Source organism: Thalassophryne amazonica, chromosome 21 (genome assembly GCF_902500255.1).
Source record: "Thalassophryne amazonica chromosome 21, fThaAma1.1, whole genome shotgun sequence".
In the NCBI taxonomy this organism is placed as follows: domain Eukaryota; kingdom Metazoa; phylum Chordata; class Actinopteri; order Batrachoidiformes; family Batrachoididae; genus Thalassophryne; species Thalassophryne amazonica.
The window spans coordinates 37,688,054-37,708,307 of NC_047123.1; the positions used below are offsets into that span (position 1 = coordinate 37,688,054).

General features: G+C 42.7%; 1 protein-coding gene across 4 annotated transcripts in view; it reads left to right on the forward strand.

Annotated features, from left to right (window-relative positions):
- Nucleotides 1–20,254, forward strand: part of col12a1b (collagen, type XII, alpha 1b) — a 140,193-nt gene that overhangs the window by 93,531 nt on the left and 26,408 nt on the right. For all 4 annotated transcript variants that reach the window (XM_034162513.1, XM_034162510.1, XM_034162511.1 and 1 more), the window contains 10 exons: nucleotides 3,625–3,777; nucleotides 4,170–4,244; nucleotides 5,473–5,612; nucleotides 9,372–9,495; nucleotides 9,607–9,750; nucleotides 10,799–10,963; nucleotides 11,056–11,094; nucleotides 11,540–11,678; nucleotides 12,040–12,182; nucleotides 13,334–13,443. In XM_034162513.1, the coding sequence (XP_034018404.1) occupies nucleotides 3,625–3,777; nucleotides 4,170–4,244; nucleotides 5,473–5,612; nucleotides 9,372–9,495; nucleotides 9,607–9,750; nucleotides 10,799–10,963; nucleotides 11,056–11,094; nucleotides 11,540–11,678; nucleotides 12,040–12,182; nucleotides 13,334–13,443 (1,232 nt within the window). The remainder of the gene's footprint in view (nucleotides 1–3,624; nucleotides 3,778–4,169; nucleotides 4,245–5,472; nucleotides 5,613–9,371; nucleotides 9,496–9,606; nucleotides 9,751–10,798; nucleotides 10,964–11,055; nucleotides 11,095–11,539; nucleotides 11,679–12,039; nucleotides 12,183–13,333; nucleotides 13,444–20,254) is intronic.

Below are 20,254 nucleotides of genomic sequence, written 5' to 3' on the forward strand. Positions count from 1 at the left end.
TTCCAAGCTGCCTTTACATGGGTTTTTCTTTTTTTTTACATTTATTTTTCTTGAACACAACATGACAATGAAATGTAATGAAACGTAACTTTGCACTGATTTTGTGACCTGTGTCAGGTTTAGCACATTGGTGTGTGACGTGCACACGCTTCTGATGCTGATGTTCTGTCTGCCCCCCTTTGTGGACATAATCACACTAAAGCACAGTTTTCACCATTTAAACACATCCATCTCACTGTCAGGCTTCAGGTCATTCAGTTACAGATACATTAGATTCACATGTGGCTGTGTAGGCGTCGTGTGGTCCACTTGTACAGTCCAGTCCTGATTGGAGGTGACTTGTTTGAAATGATGCATGTGCAATAAGACTCCCAGCAGATGTGTTGAGGCATGCTTCCAGATGAGGTCATCACCGTGTCTACAGATGATGCAGATATTCTGCCGACCTTTCATTTGGAAGCTTTGTGACATTCAGCAGACTGGAATAGTTCCGTGTTGGCTGTTGGGTTCGGGTCTAGACTTCAGACTCCCACCTTGCAATTATTACTTTGAACAGGATGTAGACTTTGGCTGAAATTGAAAGCATCTGACCACCGACCTTTAATTGTGTCCACACAGAATGCACCTTATTCAGTTACTGCAGGATGTGCAGGATTCTGTCTGGTTCCTGTTCACACATGGACAGACAGTTTATATGGTTAAAGAACAGGAGAAAGCATCAGAACTTAAATATCTATACAGGAGTCATAGGCATCAGGCGTGACAGGACAGTCTGCCAGAACAAACTTAGGTCTTCTCGCACAAGACAGATGGAAGCTAACTATTACCAGAAGATCTAAAATATTCCCTGAAAGTTTTTCCAGGGACTAGATGGCGATTAATCATGATATAACTGCCTGCCGTCAGTCGACACTGTCCGTAAGCCTGAATTAGCCACGTCGTCTGTAATGGTGCCACACAGCAGGCGGTTCTGTGGGATAGGAATTGGACTTCCAACATGTAGACTTGGGTTTGATTCCAGGTGTATCCTTGAATAAGAAATTTTATCTCATTGTCACCCAGCTGTAAATTGGCACCTGTCTTGGCTGGGGAAGTAACCTACAGTGGACTGGTGTCCCATCCCAGATGAGTCTGTGATTCTCATCCGCTTTATGCTGTGGAATCTAGAGATTAGCGCCGGCGCTCGTGGGCTTCAGGGCCTACATAGGACAACTTCCATCAGCTCTACAGTAGGATAGGAGTTTGACACCTGGTCACATTATGTGTAAAGTGTCCTTGGATAAGACGTTTTAGTGCAGACGGGCATGTAAATGGGTACCAGAATTGATTGGAGAAGTAACCTGAGATGGGCTGGCATTGCATCCTGTACAGAACAAGTTGTAGATTCTCGTCCTCTTCACATTACGGTATGTAGGGATAAACACCAGCACCGTGGACTTGCACGGTTAATATCCCTGCAGATGTGTTTGTATCTTGTGTCTTAATAAATGTTGTCTTAGAATGAAATCAGTCATCACCTGTTGACATTATGAAGCTCATCCTAAATCCGTGGTGTCATCAGAGATCCAACATTCAGCGGTGACAGAAAATGTTTTAATTCAGAGTCGCTGGCTGAGCTGAGAAGTAGCGCTCATCACGGATGGCAGCCGTTTGTGCCGTAAACACGATTTGTTTGTGTTTACTGGAGCACACGGAATAAATCAGAAACCTTTTAGCAATATGTCACCATCCGGACATGAGTATTTGTAAATGTTTCACCAAAAAGTTCATTTGTTGGGGTTGTAAACCAGAGAATTGACGGGAACAGATCCTTTAGCACAATTTAATCAACAGTCTGAGATGTTTTTTTTTTACCGTAGCTTCGAAAACGGTTGCCAGAACCTTCATTTACCCCAAAACAGGCTTAAACTCTCTCATGTTCTCTGCCATTCAAAATGAGATCCTCATAAAGACATACTTTTATTCAGGCATTACTCTTCCCAAAAAGCGTTACAAAAGGATTTTAACAGTAGTAAAATAAAACTCTGAAAATAATGAGCAAAGCACAGAGAAAGACGCCGAGAAGTAATTTGAGTCAGACTCAATTTGTTCAATAAGGATCATTATAAAGAACCATAACACATCATTAGAAAGCAGGAGAGTGCTCTTAAAAAAGGAAAATCTGCATCATTTGTGAAAAGAAAATCTGTCTTGGAGTTGCCAACATCACAAACCAGCAGGTTGGCTCATGGAAAGGCCACAAAAAGCACCCGGAGAGGTAATCTGGGAGACGCTGATAATCACAGATGCCAGAAAAGCCCTGAAAAGTTGTTATTTTAACTAGTTTTCATGATGCATGAGGAGGCGGCACGGAATCGGGCTGCAAACCATCCAGGTCAGAGTCATCAGTGTGACGGACAACTCCAAAAATAAATCAAAAAACCTTTAAAAGCCTGATGTGAAATGCAACAGTCAAAATTTCACTTTGCACTGGATGTTTTTAGTGTGCACACTTACTTAGATTTTGGCTGAAAATTGTAATTTAATTTGGTAGGTAATGGGTTGAGTAATTGTTGGCATGTTGGATAATTCTACTGTAACAAAACTGCAATCACAGCAAATTATTAATGGAAAACTAACATATGGCTAGATTTTACAATCACTCAAACAAAAATTTGTGGTAGGGGTGGGCAGTGTTCATCTAGGAATCACCCTGTCCGTCTGTCTGTCTGCCCGTGAATCTTACAACCACAACCAGTCCTAAACGGTTTGGTGCATTTCAGTGAAACTTCAGTTGGTGGTAACGGATCATAAAAAGACCTGCATGAAGGAGAATAACAGTTGATGTCTGCAAGGGGAGATACTTGGAGTTTTGCTTTTCGTATTTATCATTTACAGATGTTAATCAGTTTATTAATTTGGGTGTTTTGTTACAAACATTAGCTATCACCGTTACATGCAGTCAGCTAGTCTGGCAGAGCTGGTGGTTTGGTGACAGTTGGCACGTAAATCTGTATCAATGATGAATCCTGGTGCTGATAATCGGTACCTTTGAGGCGACAGATGTAACAAATGTCCAAAACGGTGAAGATTATCACATTAGTTAGATGACCTGTGTTATACAATTTTATAAAAGTGTACCCGACTGAAGGATAATCAGATTGTTCTCCAATGTCACTCAACTCTATCAAGCCCTAAAACAGCCACTACAAATCCATATCCTTTTTATGCACTCAACATTATCTACTTCCTTTTAATGTTTTAGCTTGAATCGCTTCTATATTTTCATCTTTTTATCTGTGGTTGTTATTTCTTCTCTAGCAGATCTATGTATGTTTTCGGTATTATTTTACAGTGTATGTATATTTCTGCACTTTTAGAAGTGGACATCCAACCTTGCAAAAAACAGGCGCTCAGCTTCAACTTTCTGCTCACTTTTAAGGCTTTACTGGACAGTACAAATATGTTCTCTTCATATAATCGCTAACTTTTTGTCTGGGAGTTGGCATTTAGCTCTCTAAAAACCAGCAAATCTTGTATTTTCCAAGGAGACTCTCCAGTGTTTTCATGTCATCAACCTGTTTATTGGTGCTGAGATGTTGACAAGCTCTTGTTCTGAGGTCAGTGTTTTGTTTTGTTGTTCAGCCTCCACTAAAGGTCACCAGGAGATCACCATCCCCGCCGGTGTGCCTCAGTACTGCTTTGACGGTCTTTCTCCCGATTCGCTCTACACGGCCACCGTCTTTGTCCAGACACCAAACCTGGAGGGTCCAGGAGTCAGTACCCAAGAGAGAACCCGTAAGTGTTGTTTGAGTCCTCTGAAATGAAATGAAGCTGACTGGAGGTTTCCGATGTTACAGATCTAAAGGAATGTCCAATTCAGTTTCTGCGTGTTGCATTGAGACACATCTGTCATCGGGTCTGACACAAAGTGAAAACACAGATGGAAAAATAGCCATAAAAGCTCCCTCAGATTTATGCAACTCACTGCTTCATTCCAGGCGGTTCAGTGAGATGTGGGGTCGGAAATTTAACACGATTCATGCAGCAGTTCACAAACACGGCCAGGTTACATCACCGTACCGCAGCGGTCCAACACAGTGACCTCATTATGTGACATGTTTATGGTTGTTTTGTTATTTATAACAAATATGTTGATGACAGTTTGGAAATGGTTTTGTTCCTCACAGTGGAGATGCCAACTCCAGTTCCAACACTCCCTCCAACTCCAGCTCCTCCACCCACCATCCCCCCAGCGTGGGCAGGTGAGCATCATCACATAATACCCAGAATTCTTCTTCATGGTGCTGCTGTCAGTGTAAACACAATCAAACAATGGAAATACCAATATCAGATGGAAGAAGGTGCACTCCTTGGGTACGGTGAGAAGGACTTTGTATCAAACAAGCGGTCAGCAGTTATTGAAGGAAACTCAGATGGGGAGGATCACTTGCACCATGAGAGAATGTCAGCGACGGTATTTTGGCCATGTGACACGTTTCCCTGAGCATGATCCAGCACATAGTTGCCCCAGTGTTGAGGACCCGAATGTCTGGAGAAGGTCTTTGTTTCCCCTGGATAGATGGTTCCTTTTGAGCTATGGGGATGGACCAGTTTCCTGTCTGAGTGATTGCCATCCAAGACGACCCAAGGTTGTTCCTTGGTGTGGTGGATGAACTGAAAGGAGGCGGTTTGTTGAAAATTTCGCCTTAAATTGAACAGAAGGCTTTTAGAGTCATTTGTGTGGCAACATATAAGCCAGGCAACGTGCCAGAAATGTAAGGATGGCCAATCAAACTCCCGAGAAGGTACTGGTCCACCTAAGTTTGAGAAGATCAGAGATCAAATGAGACCTGATTGGCTCAAGTCTTTTAAGTTCTGATTGGAAAGTCTTCAGTGCGGTTTGTTGGGTGAGACGATGACTGAAGCGGCGTCTCTTTCAGGTTGTGACTGTGTCAAATTAACAGGCACCACACATGCTTTTGGGCCTGCAGCAGCAAATGAAGTGGAACACACCCGTTGAGAGAAAACAGCTTAGGTGTTGAAAGAGGAACAGAGAGTCTTCCATGGAGTGTGTGTCCTACGGCATTGTGTAAATGTTGTTAATCAATCTGACGGCGAAGAGAAAGAATAAAGAAAACTACAAAATCACATCAGGCACAGATTATGCAGAGACATTCTTTTTTTGTCGAAGAACTCATTAAAGAGTGCTCACAGGCAGCTCTTCTGTTGACCAAATGCTCCTTGTTTTTGCGTTTTCATGGAATTTCTTTTATCAGTCATCCTGATTATGGCTCCCATCGCATCATTTTTCTCGATCGTGTTGCTTACTTGAAAGTTTTCAGCTGACTTTTTACACATTTCGGCTCGCAAAGGTTAATCACTCTGCGTGTGACGATGCCATTTTCTCTGTTGGTGTTTAGGATGTTGCCTGCGTTTTGTCCAGTGGACTGTAAAGCTCGTATTTTCACTTGTTTTGTTTTTCTCCCTCAGTGTGTAAAGGTGCCAAAGCAGATGTGGTTTTCCTCATTGATGGGTCCTGGAGTATCGGTGAGGACAGCTTCATTAAAGTCATCCACTTTGTCTCGGGAATCATTGGCGCTTTTGATGTCCTTGGACACTCAGGAATGCAGGTTTGTGTCAAAAATGTGGATCCAGCCCTTAAAGCTGTAACACGTTCTCACGTCACTGTTCCTTCTTTACAGAATCTGAGTTTTTTCTAAATTGACAGAACACACACACACACACACACACACACACACACACACACACACACACACACACACACACACACACACACACACACACACACACACACACTGGATTAATGTTTATCACATAGATTCTGAATAAATCTCCCAGTTTGATAAGTGTATTTTTGTTACTTTTTATATCTGATACCTTTATTCTTGGCCAAGTGGTTTGAGCATTAGACTACGGTACAAAAGGTTAATGATTTGAATCCTACTCAAACTAATGATGGGAAAACTCTGTCAGCCCAGCAGTGAATGGGGACCTGAGTCTCTGTCAAGTTGAGAAAGGTAAGGCAATGAACGGAAATGGGCACCACCCTTCATGTGTACTTCCTGAGCAACAGTGGGACTCAAACATCTACTGCCCCTACAGCCATGAGGCTATGAGACCTACAGTGCATCCGGAAAGTATTCACAGCGCTTCACTTTTTCCAGATTTTGTTATGTCACAGCCTTATTCCAAAAAGGATGAAATTATTATTTTTTCCTCAAAATTCTACACACGCCCGTCAAAACTCAGCGATCGGGGGAGAAGGGTCTTAGTTAGGGAGGTGACCAAGAACCCAATGGCCACTCTGTCAGAGCTCCAGCATTCCTCTGTGGAGAGAGGAGAACCTTCCAGAAGGACAACCATCTCTGCAGCAATCCACCAATCAGGCCTGTATGGTAGAGTGTCCAGATGGAAGCCACTCTTTAGTAAAAGGCACATGGCAGCCCACCTGGAGTTTGACAAAAGGTACCTGAAGGACTCTCAGACCAGGAGAAACAAAAGTCTCTGGTCTGATGAGACAAAGATTGAACTCTTTGGCGTCATGTTTGGAGGAAACCAGGCACCATCCCTACAGTGAAGCATGGTGTTGGCAGCATCATGCTGTGGGGATGTTTTTCAGCAGCAGGAACTGGGAGACTAGTCAGGATTGAGGGAAAGATGAATGCAGCAATGTACAGAGACATCCTGGATGGAAACCTGCTCCAGAGCGCTTTTGACCTCAGACTGGGGCGAAACTTCATCTTTCAGCAGGACAATGACCCTAAGCACACAGCCAAGATATCAAAGGAGTGGCTTCAGGACAACTCTGTGAATGTCCTTGAGTGGCCCAGCCAGAGCCCAGACCTGAATTCAAGTCAATTTCAATTTATCTTTATTTACATAGCACCAAATCACAACAGAGTTGCCTCAAGGTGCTTCACACAAGTAAGATCTAACCTTACTAACCCCCAGAGCAACAGTGGAAAGGGGAAAAAAACCCCTCTGAGGAAGAAACCTCAAGCAGACCAGACTCAAAGGGGTGACCCTCTGCTTGGGCCATGATACAGACATAAATTACAGAACAATTCACAGAAACAATTCACAAAACAAATATACAGGAAATGCTGTTGGTGCACAGGACAGGAGGGTCTCCAGCACAAATACAACTCTCATCTCTGGATGGAGCTGCACCTTAAAGAGAGAGAGAAAAAAAAAAAACAGAATCAGGCATCAGAAAGACAAGAAATACAGTATAATTTGTCAGCATTAATCAACAAGAAAACAGGAAATACTAAGGTGATCGCCGGCCACTAGCCCTAAACTTCACTAAAAGACCCAGAATTTAGGAAAAGTTGAGGCCACAGCCCGCTCTGTTTACTAATAAAATGAATTAAAAGAGTGAAAAGCATAAAACAAAACTATACCAGTATGCTAGCCATACGAAAGGGAAAATAAGTGCGTCTTAATTCTGGACTTACAAGTCTCCACAGAATCTGACTGTTTTATTGATGCAGGGAGATCATTCCACAGAACAGGGGCACGATAAGAGAAAGCTCTGTGACCCGCAGACTTCTTATTCTGAATCTCATTGAACATCTCTGGAGAGATCTGAAAATGGCTGATCACCGACGCTCCCCATCCAACCTGATGGAGCTTGAGAGGTGCTGCAAAGAGGAATGGACTAAACTGCCCAAAGATAGGTACACCAAGATTGTGGCATCATATTCAAGAAGACTTGAGGCTGTAATTGCTGCCAAAGGTGCATCAACAAAGTATTGAGCAAAGGCTGTGAATACTTATGTACATGTGATTCTTAGTTTTTATTTTTCATGTTGTCATTATGGGGTGTTGTGTGTAGAATTTTGAGGGAAAAAATTATTTCATCCATTTTGGAATAAGTCTGTAACATAAAATGTGGAAAAAGTGAAGCACTGTGAATACTTTCTGGATGCTCTGTATCTTACCTATCATTCCTCTTTATTATATACTTTGTACAGACTGTTGCCAAAAAAGTCCTCATTTGGACAAAAAATGGGGATACACCAGCTAAATCTCATGATGTTCTTGCTCTGATAAACAAGGAACTAAGGCTGTGTGGGCTGAACCCAAACTGTATTTTCCAGAGTTATGTTGTGTATATTTGTTTGACTCAGATTGTGGTTGGATTTTCCCCTTGGTTCTCTTACACCCGGAACAATAACCATCCACAATCCACACAAAGCTGTTTGAGATCAGGACTGTCTATGCGGTCTAGGAGAGGTTGTTTAGTTCACGCAAATTGTTTGAGCGACACTTTTCACATGGGTCGAAATGAACCAAACTAAAACCTCTTTTCCAGTTGCACGATAACAGATTTTCAGCCAGCCATCAATTTTTATAAACCAAGATGAAAGCTTTTTTTAACAGACAAAGTTTCCAGAAGTTGGTGGAGGTATCCGTAAAGGCACTGGAATGACTAATTGGGCTCATTAGGGGTTACTTTGATGAACCTTTGGTGATATTCAAGGACCTACCTGTAGAGCAAGTAAATAAAAAATCAAAAGACGTAAGCCAAGGCATCTAGAGCACCATTTTGGAGCTCCCCAAGTCATATTGTTCCTGAAGAGCCATCATGAAAAGCCTCATAGTGTCAGTTACCAACTGTTCTTTCCATGAAACTTCAGAACATACAGACTTTGCATCGTTGAGGAAGGAGGCACCCAGGAATTAGAAACGGGTCCAGCAGAACATCAGGATCACAACTAAAGAACTGCTGGAGTTTTAGAATCTTAGAGTGATGGCTTTGCTGCCTGTCAGGTTGTGGTGATGGAGCGCTGAAAGATAGATGTCTCCCGAGGACCGACCTGACGTGGCGATCCAAAACTGTGCTCTAGAAGCCCTGCCTAAATGACCGCAAAAGTCCCTCAATTAACCCCTAATATCCCAATTTTGAGATTGACAGGCAGGGGTGGTGGCCAAGCGGTCAGTGGATTTGGTTTTTGTGCAGAAGGTTCCCGGTTCAAACCCCACCCCTGCCACTTTTCTCCATGAAATGTAGAGTTGCATCAGAAAGGGCATCCAGCATAAAACGTGTGCCCATTCACCATGCAGATCCACCACAGACTGGCTGTGGCGACCCCGAGTGAAAACAAGGGAGCAGCCGAAGGGTCTTGCTTAGTATCCCAATTTTGAGAATAATTTTTATGTAATTGATTGGCATTAATATTATAAGGTTCTTACACCTCTATGACAGGAAGTTGGGGCCCCAAAGATGAGACCAGAGGCCAAATCTGGCCCACGTGCACAACTTGATGACCAGTCCTGTTCAGGCTGTGCACAGAAACGTCTGGTTTTATAATATGAATGAATGGAAGTTGTTACTAACAGCAGCTTTGTGACTTTTGGAACAGGTTTCTTTTGTGCAGTACAGCGATGAGGCCAAGACAGAGTTCATGCTCAACGCTTACCAGGACAAAGGTGTCGCCATGTCTGCGCTTTATCACATCCCCTACCGAGGAGGAAACACCAAAACAGGTCAGGACATCCTCAGACAAAAAGTCTGTTCATCAACTCGATCGTGTTGACCTGCAGAAATTCAGCAATCTCTTTTAGGTGCCAAAAATTCACTTTTTTTCCTCTCTGCAGGAGTGGCGCTGAAACATTCATATGAGAAGGCGTTTTCTGTTGAGAACGGAATGAGAAGGAATGTCCCCAAGGTCATGGTGGTGATCACTGATGGACGCTCTCAGGATGAGGTGAAGAAGAACGCTGCCAAGCTGCAGAATGCAGGTATTGGGCACCATCAGACACCACTGGGCACCATCACCACTAATCTCTTGTTTTTTGTCCACATTTCATCTGTATCTCATACAGATGACTGAAAATTCTCAATTCTTCACTGATCTGCCTTTATTTCTCATTTCCTCAGAGAAATGACTAAATCTGCATTTTCTTGAAAGTCAGTAGAAGCAAGACTGAGTACATGTGTGTGAATGAGTGGGAGCCCAGTGGAATAGTGCAGTTACAAGGAGTAGAAGTGGTGAAACTAGATGAGTTTAAATATTTGGGGTCAACTGTTCAAAGTAATGGAGAGTGTGGTAGAGAGGTGAAGAAGAGAGTGCAGGCAGGGTGGAGTGGGTGGAGAAAGGTGGCAGGAGGGATTTGTGACCGAAGAATATCAGCAAGAGTGAAGGGGAAAGTTTACAAAACAGTAGTGAGACCAGCTATGTTGTATGGTTTAGAGACAGTGGCACTAACAAAAAGACAGGAGGCAGAGCTGGAGGTGGCAGAACTGAAGTTGTTGAGATTCTCTTTGGGAGTGACAAGAATGGACAAGATTAGGAATGAACATATCAGAGGGACAGCTCAGGTGGGATGGTTTGGAGACAAAGTCAGAAAGGCGAGATTGAGATGGTTTGGACATGTGCAGAGGAGGGACCCAGGGTATATAGGGAGAAGGATGCTGAGGATGGAGCCACCAGGCAGGAGGAGAAGAGGGAGACCAAAGAGGAGGTTCATGGATGTGCTGAGAGAGGACATGCAGGTGGTTGGTGTGACAGAGGAAGATACAGAGGACAGGGTGAGATGGAAACGATTGATCTGCTGTGGCGACCCCTAACGGGAACAGCCGAAAGACAAAGAAGAAGATTTAAATAATAATAATTGAAATATTCCTCACCAATAGAAGCACGTTTTGCTGTAACAGTTGGCGGGTATACAGATCACATGGTTAATTCTCCACATCCACATTGAAATCCAGCTGGTGGGTTTGTAAATTTCCACAGTGCCCACTCATCTCTTTATATTCTGACCTTGTGCGGTAATTCACCCTTTGCAGGTTACAGCGTTTTTGCCATCGGAGTTGCCGACGTAGACTTTAATGAGCTGCAGGAGATCGGCAGTAAACCCAGCGACCGGCACGTCTTTGTCGTGGAGGACTTTGATGCATTTGACACCATCAAAGAAAACCTGATCACCTTCATTTGTGAAACAGCCTCTTCGTGTACGTAAGCTGGCGTTCCGTCCAACATCCCGGCTTTGTTGGCCTGTTTGTAGGAACGTGTGTAATTTTAAATGTCCTTTCTCATTTTGCAGCTTGTCCTTTGATTTTTCTGAATGGATTCACATCACCTGGTGAGTACAAGATGAAGGTTTTGGTTCACTTTGTTACAGCAAACGTACTTTCATGAAGATCTGAAGGCTTTGTGATCATTGTACAAAATACAGCCCGTTAAGTTTTTTCTTTTTAATATTGGACAAGATATGAATGAAATGTCCTTTAAACTTGCACAATATCCTTTAAAACATCTTCAATTCTCCAGTAGGTGCCTAATTAATGCTATTCAGAAAGCTTCAGCCGTGCAAATAAGCTAAAGATTTGCATTATTAATGATTTATTTGACAAAAGTGTTTCATCTGCAGTGTTTCGACCATCATAAAACATAACAAACTAAAAGCAGTCAGGTTTGTTTTAAGGTGTCAGTTTGTGTGGGGTAGATGTTAAGAAAATACTTTTTAAAAAATCACATTGTGTCATTGTTAAACAGACATCTTTGTGGGTTTTTTGTGTGTTTTATAGGTTTCAGGATGCTTGAAGCCTTCAACCTGACAGAGAAGACTTACAGTTCTGTTAAAGGTGTCTCCATGGAGCCTGGCTCCTTCAACAGCTACACATCCTACAGGCTCCACAAGAACGCCTTCCTGACTCAGTCTTCCACGTGAGTCGCGTGCTGTGCACTTCTGAGTTCAGTGCAGAATTGTTCGAGCTTGAAATGGGTCATATTTTGGAAGAATGTGTTTTTATTGACATTTATAGTTAAGTATGATGAGAGTTTTGTGTTAAATATCCTGAAAATTCTACTGTTCTGTGACTGTGCACATAGATGAAACCCCCCTGCTATCAGGGGACTAACAAACGAAATCACAATCTCTTTGATCAAACTCGAGTTAAATGATTCTAAACAAATTTTGGTGTATTTGCAATTCTGTTTATTTAAAACAGTGTACTTGCAGGGTGGTGCCTACACCAAACACATTGTATCTAAACCAAACACGTTGTGTCTTTTTGGACCTGAACAGAGACGTCCACCCCAATGGTCTTCCCCACGCTTACACCATCATTATAATGTTCCGCCTGCTGCCCGACTCGCCCGCTGAGGCCTTCGACATCTGGCAGGTGTCGAACAAAGATCACAAACCTGAGACCGGTGTCACGGTCGATCGTAAGTACCAGCGTCTGTCTGTGTTCCAAGTCGCCGAGAGGAAGGCGGAGCCATGAACATGTTCTGACCACAGGGATCCCGTGTTACTGATTTAGTGAGACTTAGTGAGATTTAGTGAGTGAGACTCCGTTTGGGATTTTTGAGAATTTATTTCACCCACCAAGGATCTCTTCTGTGGTCTTTTACTCCAGAGTCCAAATAAGGAATGTCCCTGGCAAACACTTAGAAACACTTTTACTTTGGCGCCAAATGTGCAGTTGTTTAATTTGCATGAAATGGCTTTGCAGAGTAGTTCATTTGAATAAACACTTGAGTGATCACACAAATACAGGAGGGAGACCTGTGGGACTGCAATCATTCTTACAAAATTAATGCAAGTGGTGACACATGCATGACCTGACAACTGCAACAACAAGACAAATGAGATTTTCCAGTGTGAGCCAGACATGATTCAGTGCTAATCTCTCTCCTGAATGATGAACTTCTTAATACTTCAGTCCCGTGTATGTGTATAGTAATGCTGCTAAAAAAGCATATTTTGAAGCATATTTTGCCTTTTGAGGTCAAAACATTGTCCATTAGAGGGACGTCATTCTGTTACTTTTGATGAAACAGTCCATCATCATGGAAACAGACGTATTGTATGAAGAAGTATTTTCATACATTACGAAGTTCAACTATTGTCTTGGTTGTTGGATCCATTTTTCATTGGTATTGGTTCACATACATCAGTGGAAGTAGTAATGAAGATAAAGTGGAACACAGACCTGGAATAAAAGACAAATTGAACTGCCAACCTAAAGACCATGGTTCAATTCCAGGCGTATCCAATTGAGGCTACCTGTCTGTGTCCTTGGACAAGACACTTCTTCTGCATCGTCCCAGTCCACCCAACTGTAAATGGGTACCAGGCTTGGCTGGGGAAGTAGCCTGCTTTGGACTGGTGTCCTGTCCAATGGGAATTGTAGACTCTCATCCCCTTCATTCTATGGTCTCTGAAGATAAGCACGGGCACCAATGGGCCTCAGGGCCTATACAGGACCAACCTACAGACAGTTCTGTTCTGTGTACGAGTTGTTGATCTAAATATTTGTTGGGTACGTTTGTTGGGTGAACGTGCAGGCAGTTTTATTCTCTTGCTGTGTGTTTAGCCTCCAGTCAGACGGTGTCATTCTACAACAAAGATGAGCGAGGTGAGACCCAGAGGGTGACGTTCGACAACGATCAAGTCAAGAGAATCTTCCACGGAAGCTTCCACAAGGTAACTCCACTGCTGGTAATCCTCTTAAACCTTAAAGCGATGCCTTGACACACGTTGTCATTCATCTGAGCTGGATTAACACCGGTGCTTATAAGACAGTTGAGACAAAATGTTAAATGGAACCAGATCTAATTTGTCATCCAGGGGTGATGTTCAGACTAAACACTGCAAGGAAGCCACACTTGAAAGGGAATGTTTACAAGACGGCAGTGAGACCGGCGATGTTGAACAGCTGAGAGGCACAAACAAAAAGACAGGAGGCGGCGTTTGAGGTGGAATAGCTAAAAACGTTGTGATGAGGTGGGCTTCATAGATAATTGGCAAAGCTTCTGGGGAAAACCTGGTCTTGTTAGGAGAGACGGCATCCATCCCACTTTGGATGGAGCAGCTCTCATTTCTAGAAATCTGGCCAATTTTCTTAAATCCTCCAAACCGTGACTATCCAGGGTTGGGACCAGGAATCAGAGTTGTAGTCTTACACACCTCTCTGCAGCTTCTCTCCCCCTGCCATCCCCTCATTACCCCATCCCCGTAGAGACGGTGCCTGCTCCCAGACCACCAATAACCAGCAAAAATCTATTTAAGCATAAAAATTCAAAAAGAAAAAATAATATAGCACCTTCAACTGCACCACAGACTAAAACAGTTAAATGTGGTCTATTAAACATTAGGTCTCTCTCTTCTAAGTCCCTGTTAGTAAATGATATAATAATTGATCAACATATTGATTTATTCTGCCTTACAGAAACCTGGTTACAGCAGGATGAATATGTTAGTTTAAATGAGTCAACACCCCTGAGTCACACTAACTGTCAGAATGCTCGTAGCACGGGCCGAGGCAGAGGATTAGCAGCAATCTTCCATTCCAGCTTATTAATTAATCCAAAACCCAGACAGAGCTTTAATTCATTTGAAAGCTTGACTCTTAGTCTTGTCCATTCAAATTGGAAGTCCCAAAAAACAGTTTTATTTGTTGTTTTATTATCTATCGTCCACCTGGTTGTTACTGTGAGTTTCTCTGTGAATTTTCAGACCTTTTGTCTGACTTAGTCCTTAGCTCAGATAAGATAATTATAGTGGGCAATTTTAACATCCACACAGATGCTGAGAATGACAGCCTCAACACTGCATTTAATCTATTATTAGACTCAGTTGGCTTTGCTCAAAATGTAAATGAGTCCACCCACCACTTTAATCATATCTTAAATCTTGTTCTGACTTATGGTATGGAACTTGAAGACTTAACAGTATTCCCTGAAAACTCCCTTCTGTCTGATCATTTCTTAATAACATTTACATTTACTCTGATGGACTACCCAGCAGTGGGGAATAAGTTTCATTACACTAGAAGTCTTTCAGAAAGCGCTGTAACTAGGTTTAAGGATATGATTCCTTCTTTATGTTCTCTAATGCCATATACCAACACAGTGCAGAGTAGCTACCTAAACTCTGTGAGTGAGATAGATTATCTCATCAATAGTTTTACATCCTCATTGAAGACAACTTTGGATGCTGTAGCTCCTCTGAAAAAGAGAGCTTTAAATCAGAAGTGCCTGACTCCGTGGTATAACTCACAAACTCACAGCTTAAAGCAGATAACCCGTAAGTTGGAGAGGAAATGGCGTCTCACTAATTTAGAAGATCTTCACTTAGCCTGGAAAAAGAGTCTGTTGCTCTATAAAAAGCCCTCCGTAAAGCTAGGACATCTTACTACTCATCACTAATTGAAGAAAATAAGAACAACCCCAGGTTTCTTTTCAGCACTGTAGCCAGGCTGACAAAGAGTCAGAGCTCTATTGAGCCGAGTATTCCTTTAACTTTAACTAGTAATGACTTCATGACTTTCTTTGCTAATAAAATTTTAACTATTAGAGAAAAAATTACTCATAACCATCCCAAAGACGTATCGTTATCTTTGGCTGCTTTCAGTGATGCCGGTATTTGGTTAGACTCTTTCTCTCCGATTGTTCTGTCTGAGTTATTTTCATTAGTTACTTCCTCCAAACCATCAACATGTCTATTAGACCCCATTGCTACCAGGCTGCTCAAGGAAGCCCTACCATTAATTAATGCTTCGATCTTAAATATGATCAATCTATCTTTATTAGTTGGCTATGTACCACAGGCTTTTAAGGTGGCAGTAATTAAACCATTACTTAAAAAGCCATCACTTGACCCAGCTATCTTAATTATAGGCCAATCTCCAACCTTCCTTTTCTCTCAAAAATTCTTGAAAGGGTAGTTGTAAAACAGCTAACTGATCATCTGCAGAGGAATGGTCTATTTGAAGAGTTTCAGTCAGGTTTTAGAATTCATCATAGTACAGAAACAGCATTAGTGAAGGTTACAAATGATCTTCTTATGGCCTCAGACAGTGGACTCATCTCTGTGCTTGTCCTGTTAGACCTCAGTGCTGCTTTTGATACTGTTGAACATAAAATTTTATTACAGAGATTAGAGCATGCCATAGGTATTAAAGGCACTGCGCTGCGGTGGTTTGAATCATATTTATCTAATAGATTACAATTTGTTCATGTAAATGGGGAATCTTCTTCACAGACTAAGGTTAATTATGGAGTTCCACAAGGTTCTGTGCTAGGACCAATTTTATTCACTTTATACATGTTTCCCTTAGGCAGTATTATTAGACGGTATTGCTTAAATTTTCATTGTTACGCAGATGATACCCAGCTTTATCTATCCATGAAGCCAGAGGACACACACCAATTAGCTAAACTGCAGGATTGTCTTACAGACATAAAGACATGGATGACCTCTAATTTCCTGCTTTTAAACTCAGATAAAACTGAAGTTATTGTACTTGGCCCCACAAATCTTAGAAACATGGTGTCTAACCAGATCATTAGGTCATCATTAGATTATCAGGTTGTCCTAAAAGTTCCCTGAAAAGCCGTCAGTTAATTCAAAATGCTGCAGCTGGAGTGCTAACAGGGACTAGAAGGAGAGAGCATATCTCACCCATATTAGCCTCTCTTCATTGGCTTCCTGTTAATTCTAGAATAGAATTTAAAATTCTTCTTCTTACTTATAAGGTTTTGAATAATCAGGTCCCATCTTATCTTAGGGACCTCATAGTACCATATCACCCCAATAGAGCGCTTCGCTCTCAGACTGCAGGCTTACTTGTAGTTCCTAGGGTTTGTAAGAGTAGAATGGGAGGCAGAGCCTTCAGCTTTCAGGCTCCTCTCCTGTGGAACCAGCTCCCAATTCAGATCAGGGAGACAGACACCCTCTCTACTTTTAAGATTAGGCTTAAAACTTTCCTTTTTGCTAAAGCTTATAGTTAGGGCTGGATCAGGTGACCCTGAACCATCCCTTAGTTATGCTGCTATAGACTTAGACTGCTGGGGGGTTCCCATGATGCACTGAGTGTTTCTTTCTCTTTTTGCTCTGTATGCACCACTCTGCATTTAATCATTAGTGATTGATCTCTGCTCCCCTCCACAGCATGTCTTTTTCCTGGTTCTCTCCCTCAGCCCCAACCAGTCCCAGCAGAAGACTGACCCTCCCTGAGCCTGGATCTGCTGGAGGTTTCCTTCTGTTAAAAGGGAGTTTTTCCTTCCCACTGTTGCCAAGTGCTTGCTCACAGGGGGTCGTTTTGACCGTTGGGGTTTTTCCGTAATTATTGTATGGCCTTGCCTTACAATATAAAGCGCCTTGGGGCAACTGTTTGTTGTGATTTGGCGCTATATAAATAAAATGGATTGATTTGATTTGATTTTCTGGGGGGGATGGACAGGGTTAGGAATGATGAGATCAGGGGACAGTGCAGGTTTGAAGACAAAGTCAGAGATGCGAGATGATGTAGAGGGCAGGGCGAGATGAAAACCGATGATCTGCTGTGGCAGACCCAGTGAGAGGAGACAAAAAACCAAAAGGGGGATGAGAAAGAAGCTAAAATTCAAAGGATTTTTCAGTCTGGTGGAATTATCCTGAACACAGTTGGAACATATTTAATATTAAACAGAGTCAAATATGGTATAAATGTTAGACGATATAACATTTCTGGGTTGAAGGCACAATACATTAATAGAAGCAGTATGCTTTGTTCTTGCTGGACGTCATGAGCTCGTACAGATACTGTGGATGCTTGACATTCCAAATGTGTTGTACATTAAAGGCAGACACCTCACATCACAATGCAGACGTGCTCCTGACGATTTACTTCAGCTCTGTGGGTTGTGATCCTCAGGTCTGGAGGCTCAGTTCCCCGAGAGTACAGACGGTTTGCTTTGAGTGCCAGAGATAATGTTTGAAGTTGTCTTTGCCCGTCATCAGGTCCAGCAGCGGATATCAGACTGAGCTGTTATGAAACTACTGATCTGGCTCATGCAGCACTGTTTCTTATCCTGACCGAGTCAAGATAACTCCCCCGTGTTTTATCTGTGCTGTCTGCTTCTCCCAGGCAGACAGTAGATGTACGACCATCTCAGAAGCCACATGCAGGAACACTGGCTACGCTAAGTGTAGCCAAGTGACCGGCGTGTTTCCAAGACCGCTTGCATGTACTCACATTTTTCACAAATGTGATTTAAAGCTTTTTAAATTGCCCTGGTAATCGTACATAGGCATGAAGACAATAAGGGCTACGACAACAATGACCTTGACATTTACCCAAATGGCTGACCTTGCCAGTGCAGTTCTGCAAACCACCTAAGTGTGTGCAAAATGTAGTCCATGTTATGCTGAAAATCAAATTTGCCGAAATGAATTCATTAAGGGCGATTTTGGTTTCAGCCTTCACTGACACACATTTGGTAGCAAAAAGCAAATGTACCTGGCAGGAGTCATCCAACAAACAGACAGACATGACCTTGGCCCCAGTGATTGAAATTTAGCAAATTTGGCCTTGCCGAGAAGTTCTGGATCCCACATCCATGCGTGTGCCAAGCAGAAAGATACTTGAATTTTGACTTTTGACCCTAATGACCATAACTCCAGTGGTTGACCTTTGGTGAAGTTAATCTCAACTCGGCCTTTCCAGAACCCACCTACATGTGTGTGCCATGTTTGGGGGACATTGAACTGAAAAATCTAAATTTTGACACTTTAAGGACAATTGTGGGGTTGACTTTCATTTACATATCACATTTGGTGGAAATCGGACAAAGAATCTAGAAGGAGTCGGGCAACAAACAGACAGACAAACGTTACATCTGATGCAACTGAAATTGATGCTTCGAACCTGAAAATACTTTTTCTTTGATGGTTTCGTTCAACATCTTTTCAACATTTTGGTCATGTGGCCTATTTCTCTCTGTGTGATCCAGCGCGCAGGTGCTTGAGTACTGAGGACACCAGTAGCTGGACAAGGCCAAGGGGGCGCCCACGGTTCACTTGGCTACAGCAGATAGTAGATTGTTATTTTAGAGATGTGGGAATGGACAGGTTGTCTACCTGGGTGGTTGCCATCCAGGATCCAAGGCAGTTCTGTGGTTTTGCAGATGTGGCAAAGCGCACCACCAGCGCATGCACCCAGACTTGACTTGATTCAACACCTCGAACCCAAGTGAAAGCTCACAGGACCACCAGTGTTTTCTCATCACTAAGACACTAAGATGTAAAAGTTTCACAGAATTAGGAGATTCCCAATGTTAAATTTGATAAAATGGAAACATAAGATGGAATCTTATAATGTCAAGTCAGAATTGAGATATGAGAAAATAACTGCTAACACGAATCGAGAGTTATTTCATAATTACGACACGCCAAGTCAGAATTAACAGTTGCTAAAATAAACTCACACAGTCGATGAAGATTCCTAATCTACATTTCAAAATATCTCTTAATTCTGGAAACTCTACAGTCACTGAGTCGACACACATTCTTCTTTGCTGATTGACTCACAATTTGCCAAATGCTTTTCCAAACACAGAAATCACCAAACATCTGAATTTATGCTTCGTATACACGTGAAAAATGAAATCCCCGGTGTGTGTTCTGAACCATTCCTCTGTGTCCTGACTTGAATCTGGTTTTGGATGGAGGTGCAGACTCTGAGAGTTGTGGTGATCGGAGCGGTGTGGTCCGTGGCCTGACCGTGCACCCGTGCTGCCGTGTGCACGGTTGGCCGTGCAAACTTTCACTTCGGCTCCTCAGGAGGGAGAAGACCATTAAAAATGCACTTCAGTCTCTGCTGGCACACCAACCTGGAAAATGTTGGATCACCGCTGTTGCTTTTAAGTAGTTGCATCAGAGGAGTTGAAGAATGCCAGAGAGGAGGAGGAGGTGCAGCTTCTCCACCTCCATCTCTCCTTACTCTCTCCTTTTGGCTCGGCAGGGATTTTGGAACGCAGACTCTCTATGTTGCGTCTCAGTCACCTCTGGAGGTTTCGTGTTGCAGCACGGCCTGTCCTGTGGTTTACCTCCCAGCATGCATCAGTGCTCTGTGAGCTGTGAGCAACCTGCAGTGAGAGCAGGCAGGCTTCATGCGGTACACAGACCGTCTGTGATTTGACCTGCGAGCAGGTAACTGACACTGACAGCTGCCCCAGATAACAGCGCTCTTGTCAGCACGTTCCGCCTGGTTTTGATGTTGAACGTCTTCATCTCTGGCAGCTCCTCTCCTCCCTCAGGCAGCCGCGGAGCCGAACAAAGACAGGGAGAGAACATTATTAAGTTCCAATTGAAGCCCACAAAAACCAGGAAGATTTTCTTTTCTTTCTTCATTAAGGAGGTTGTGTGTTTGCATTGTTTGTTTAAATTGATTTATTTAATTGGTGGCACAATTACCCCAAAACTGATGAACTGATTTACACAAAACTTTGAGAATATTTTGTCTGACAAGAAA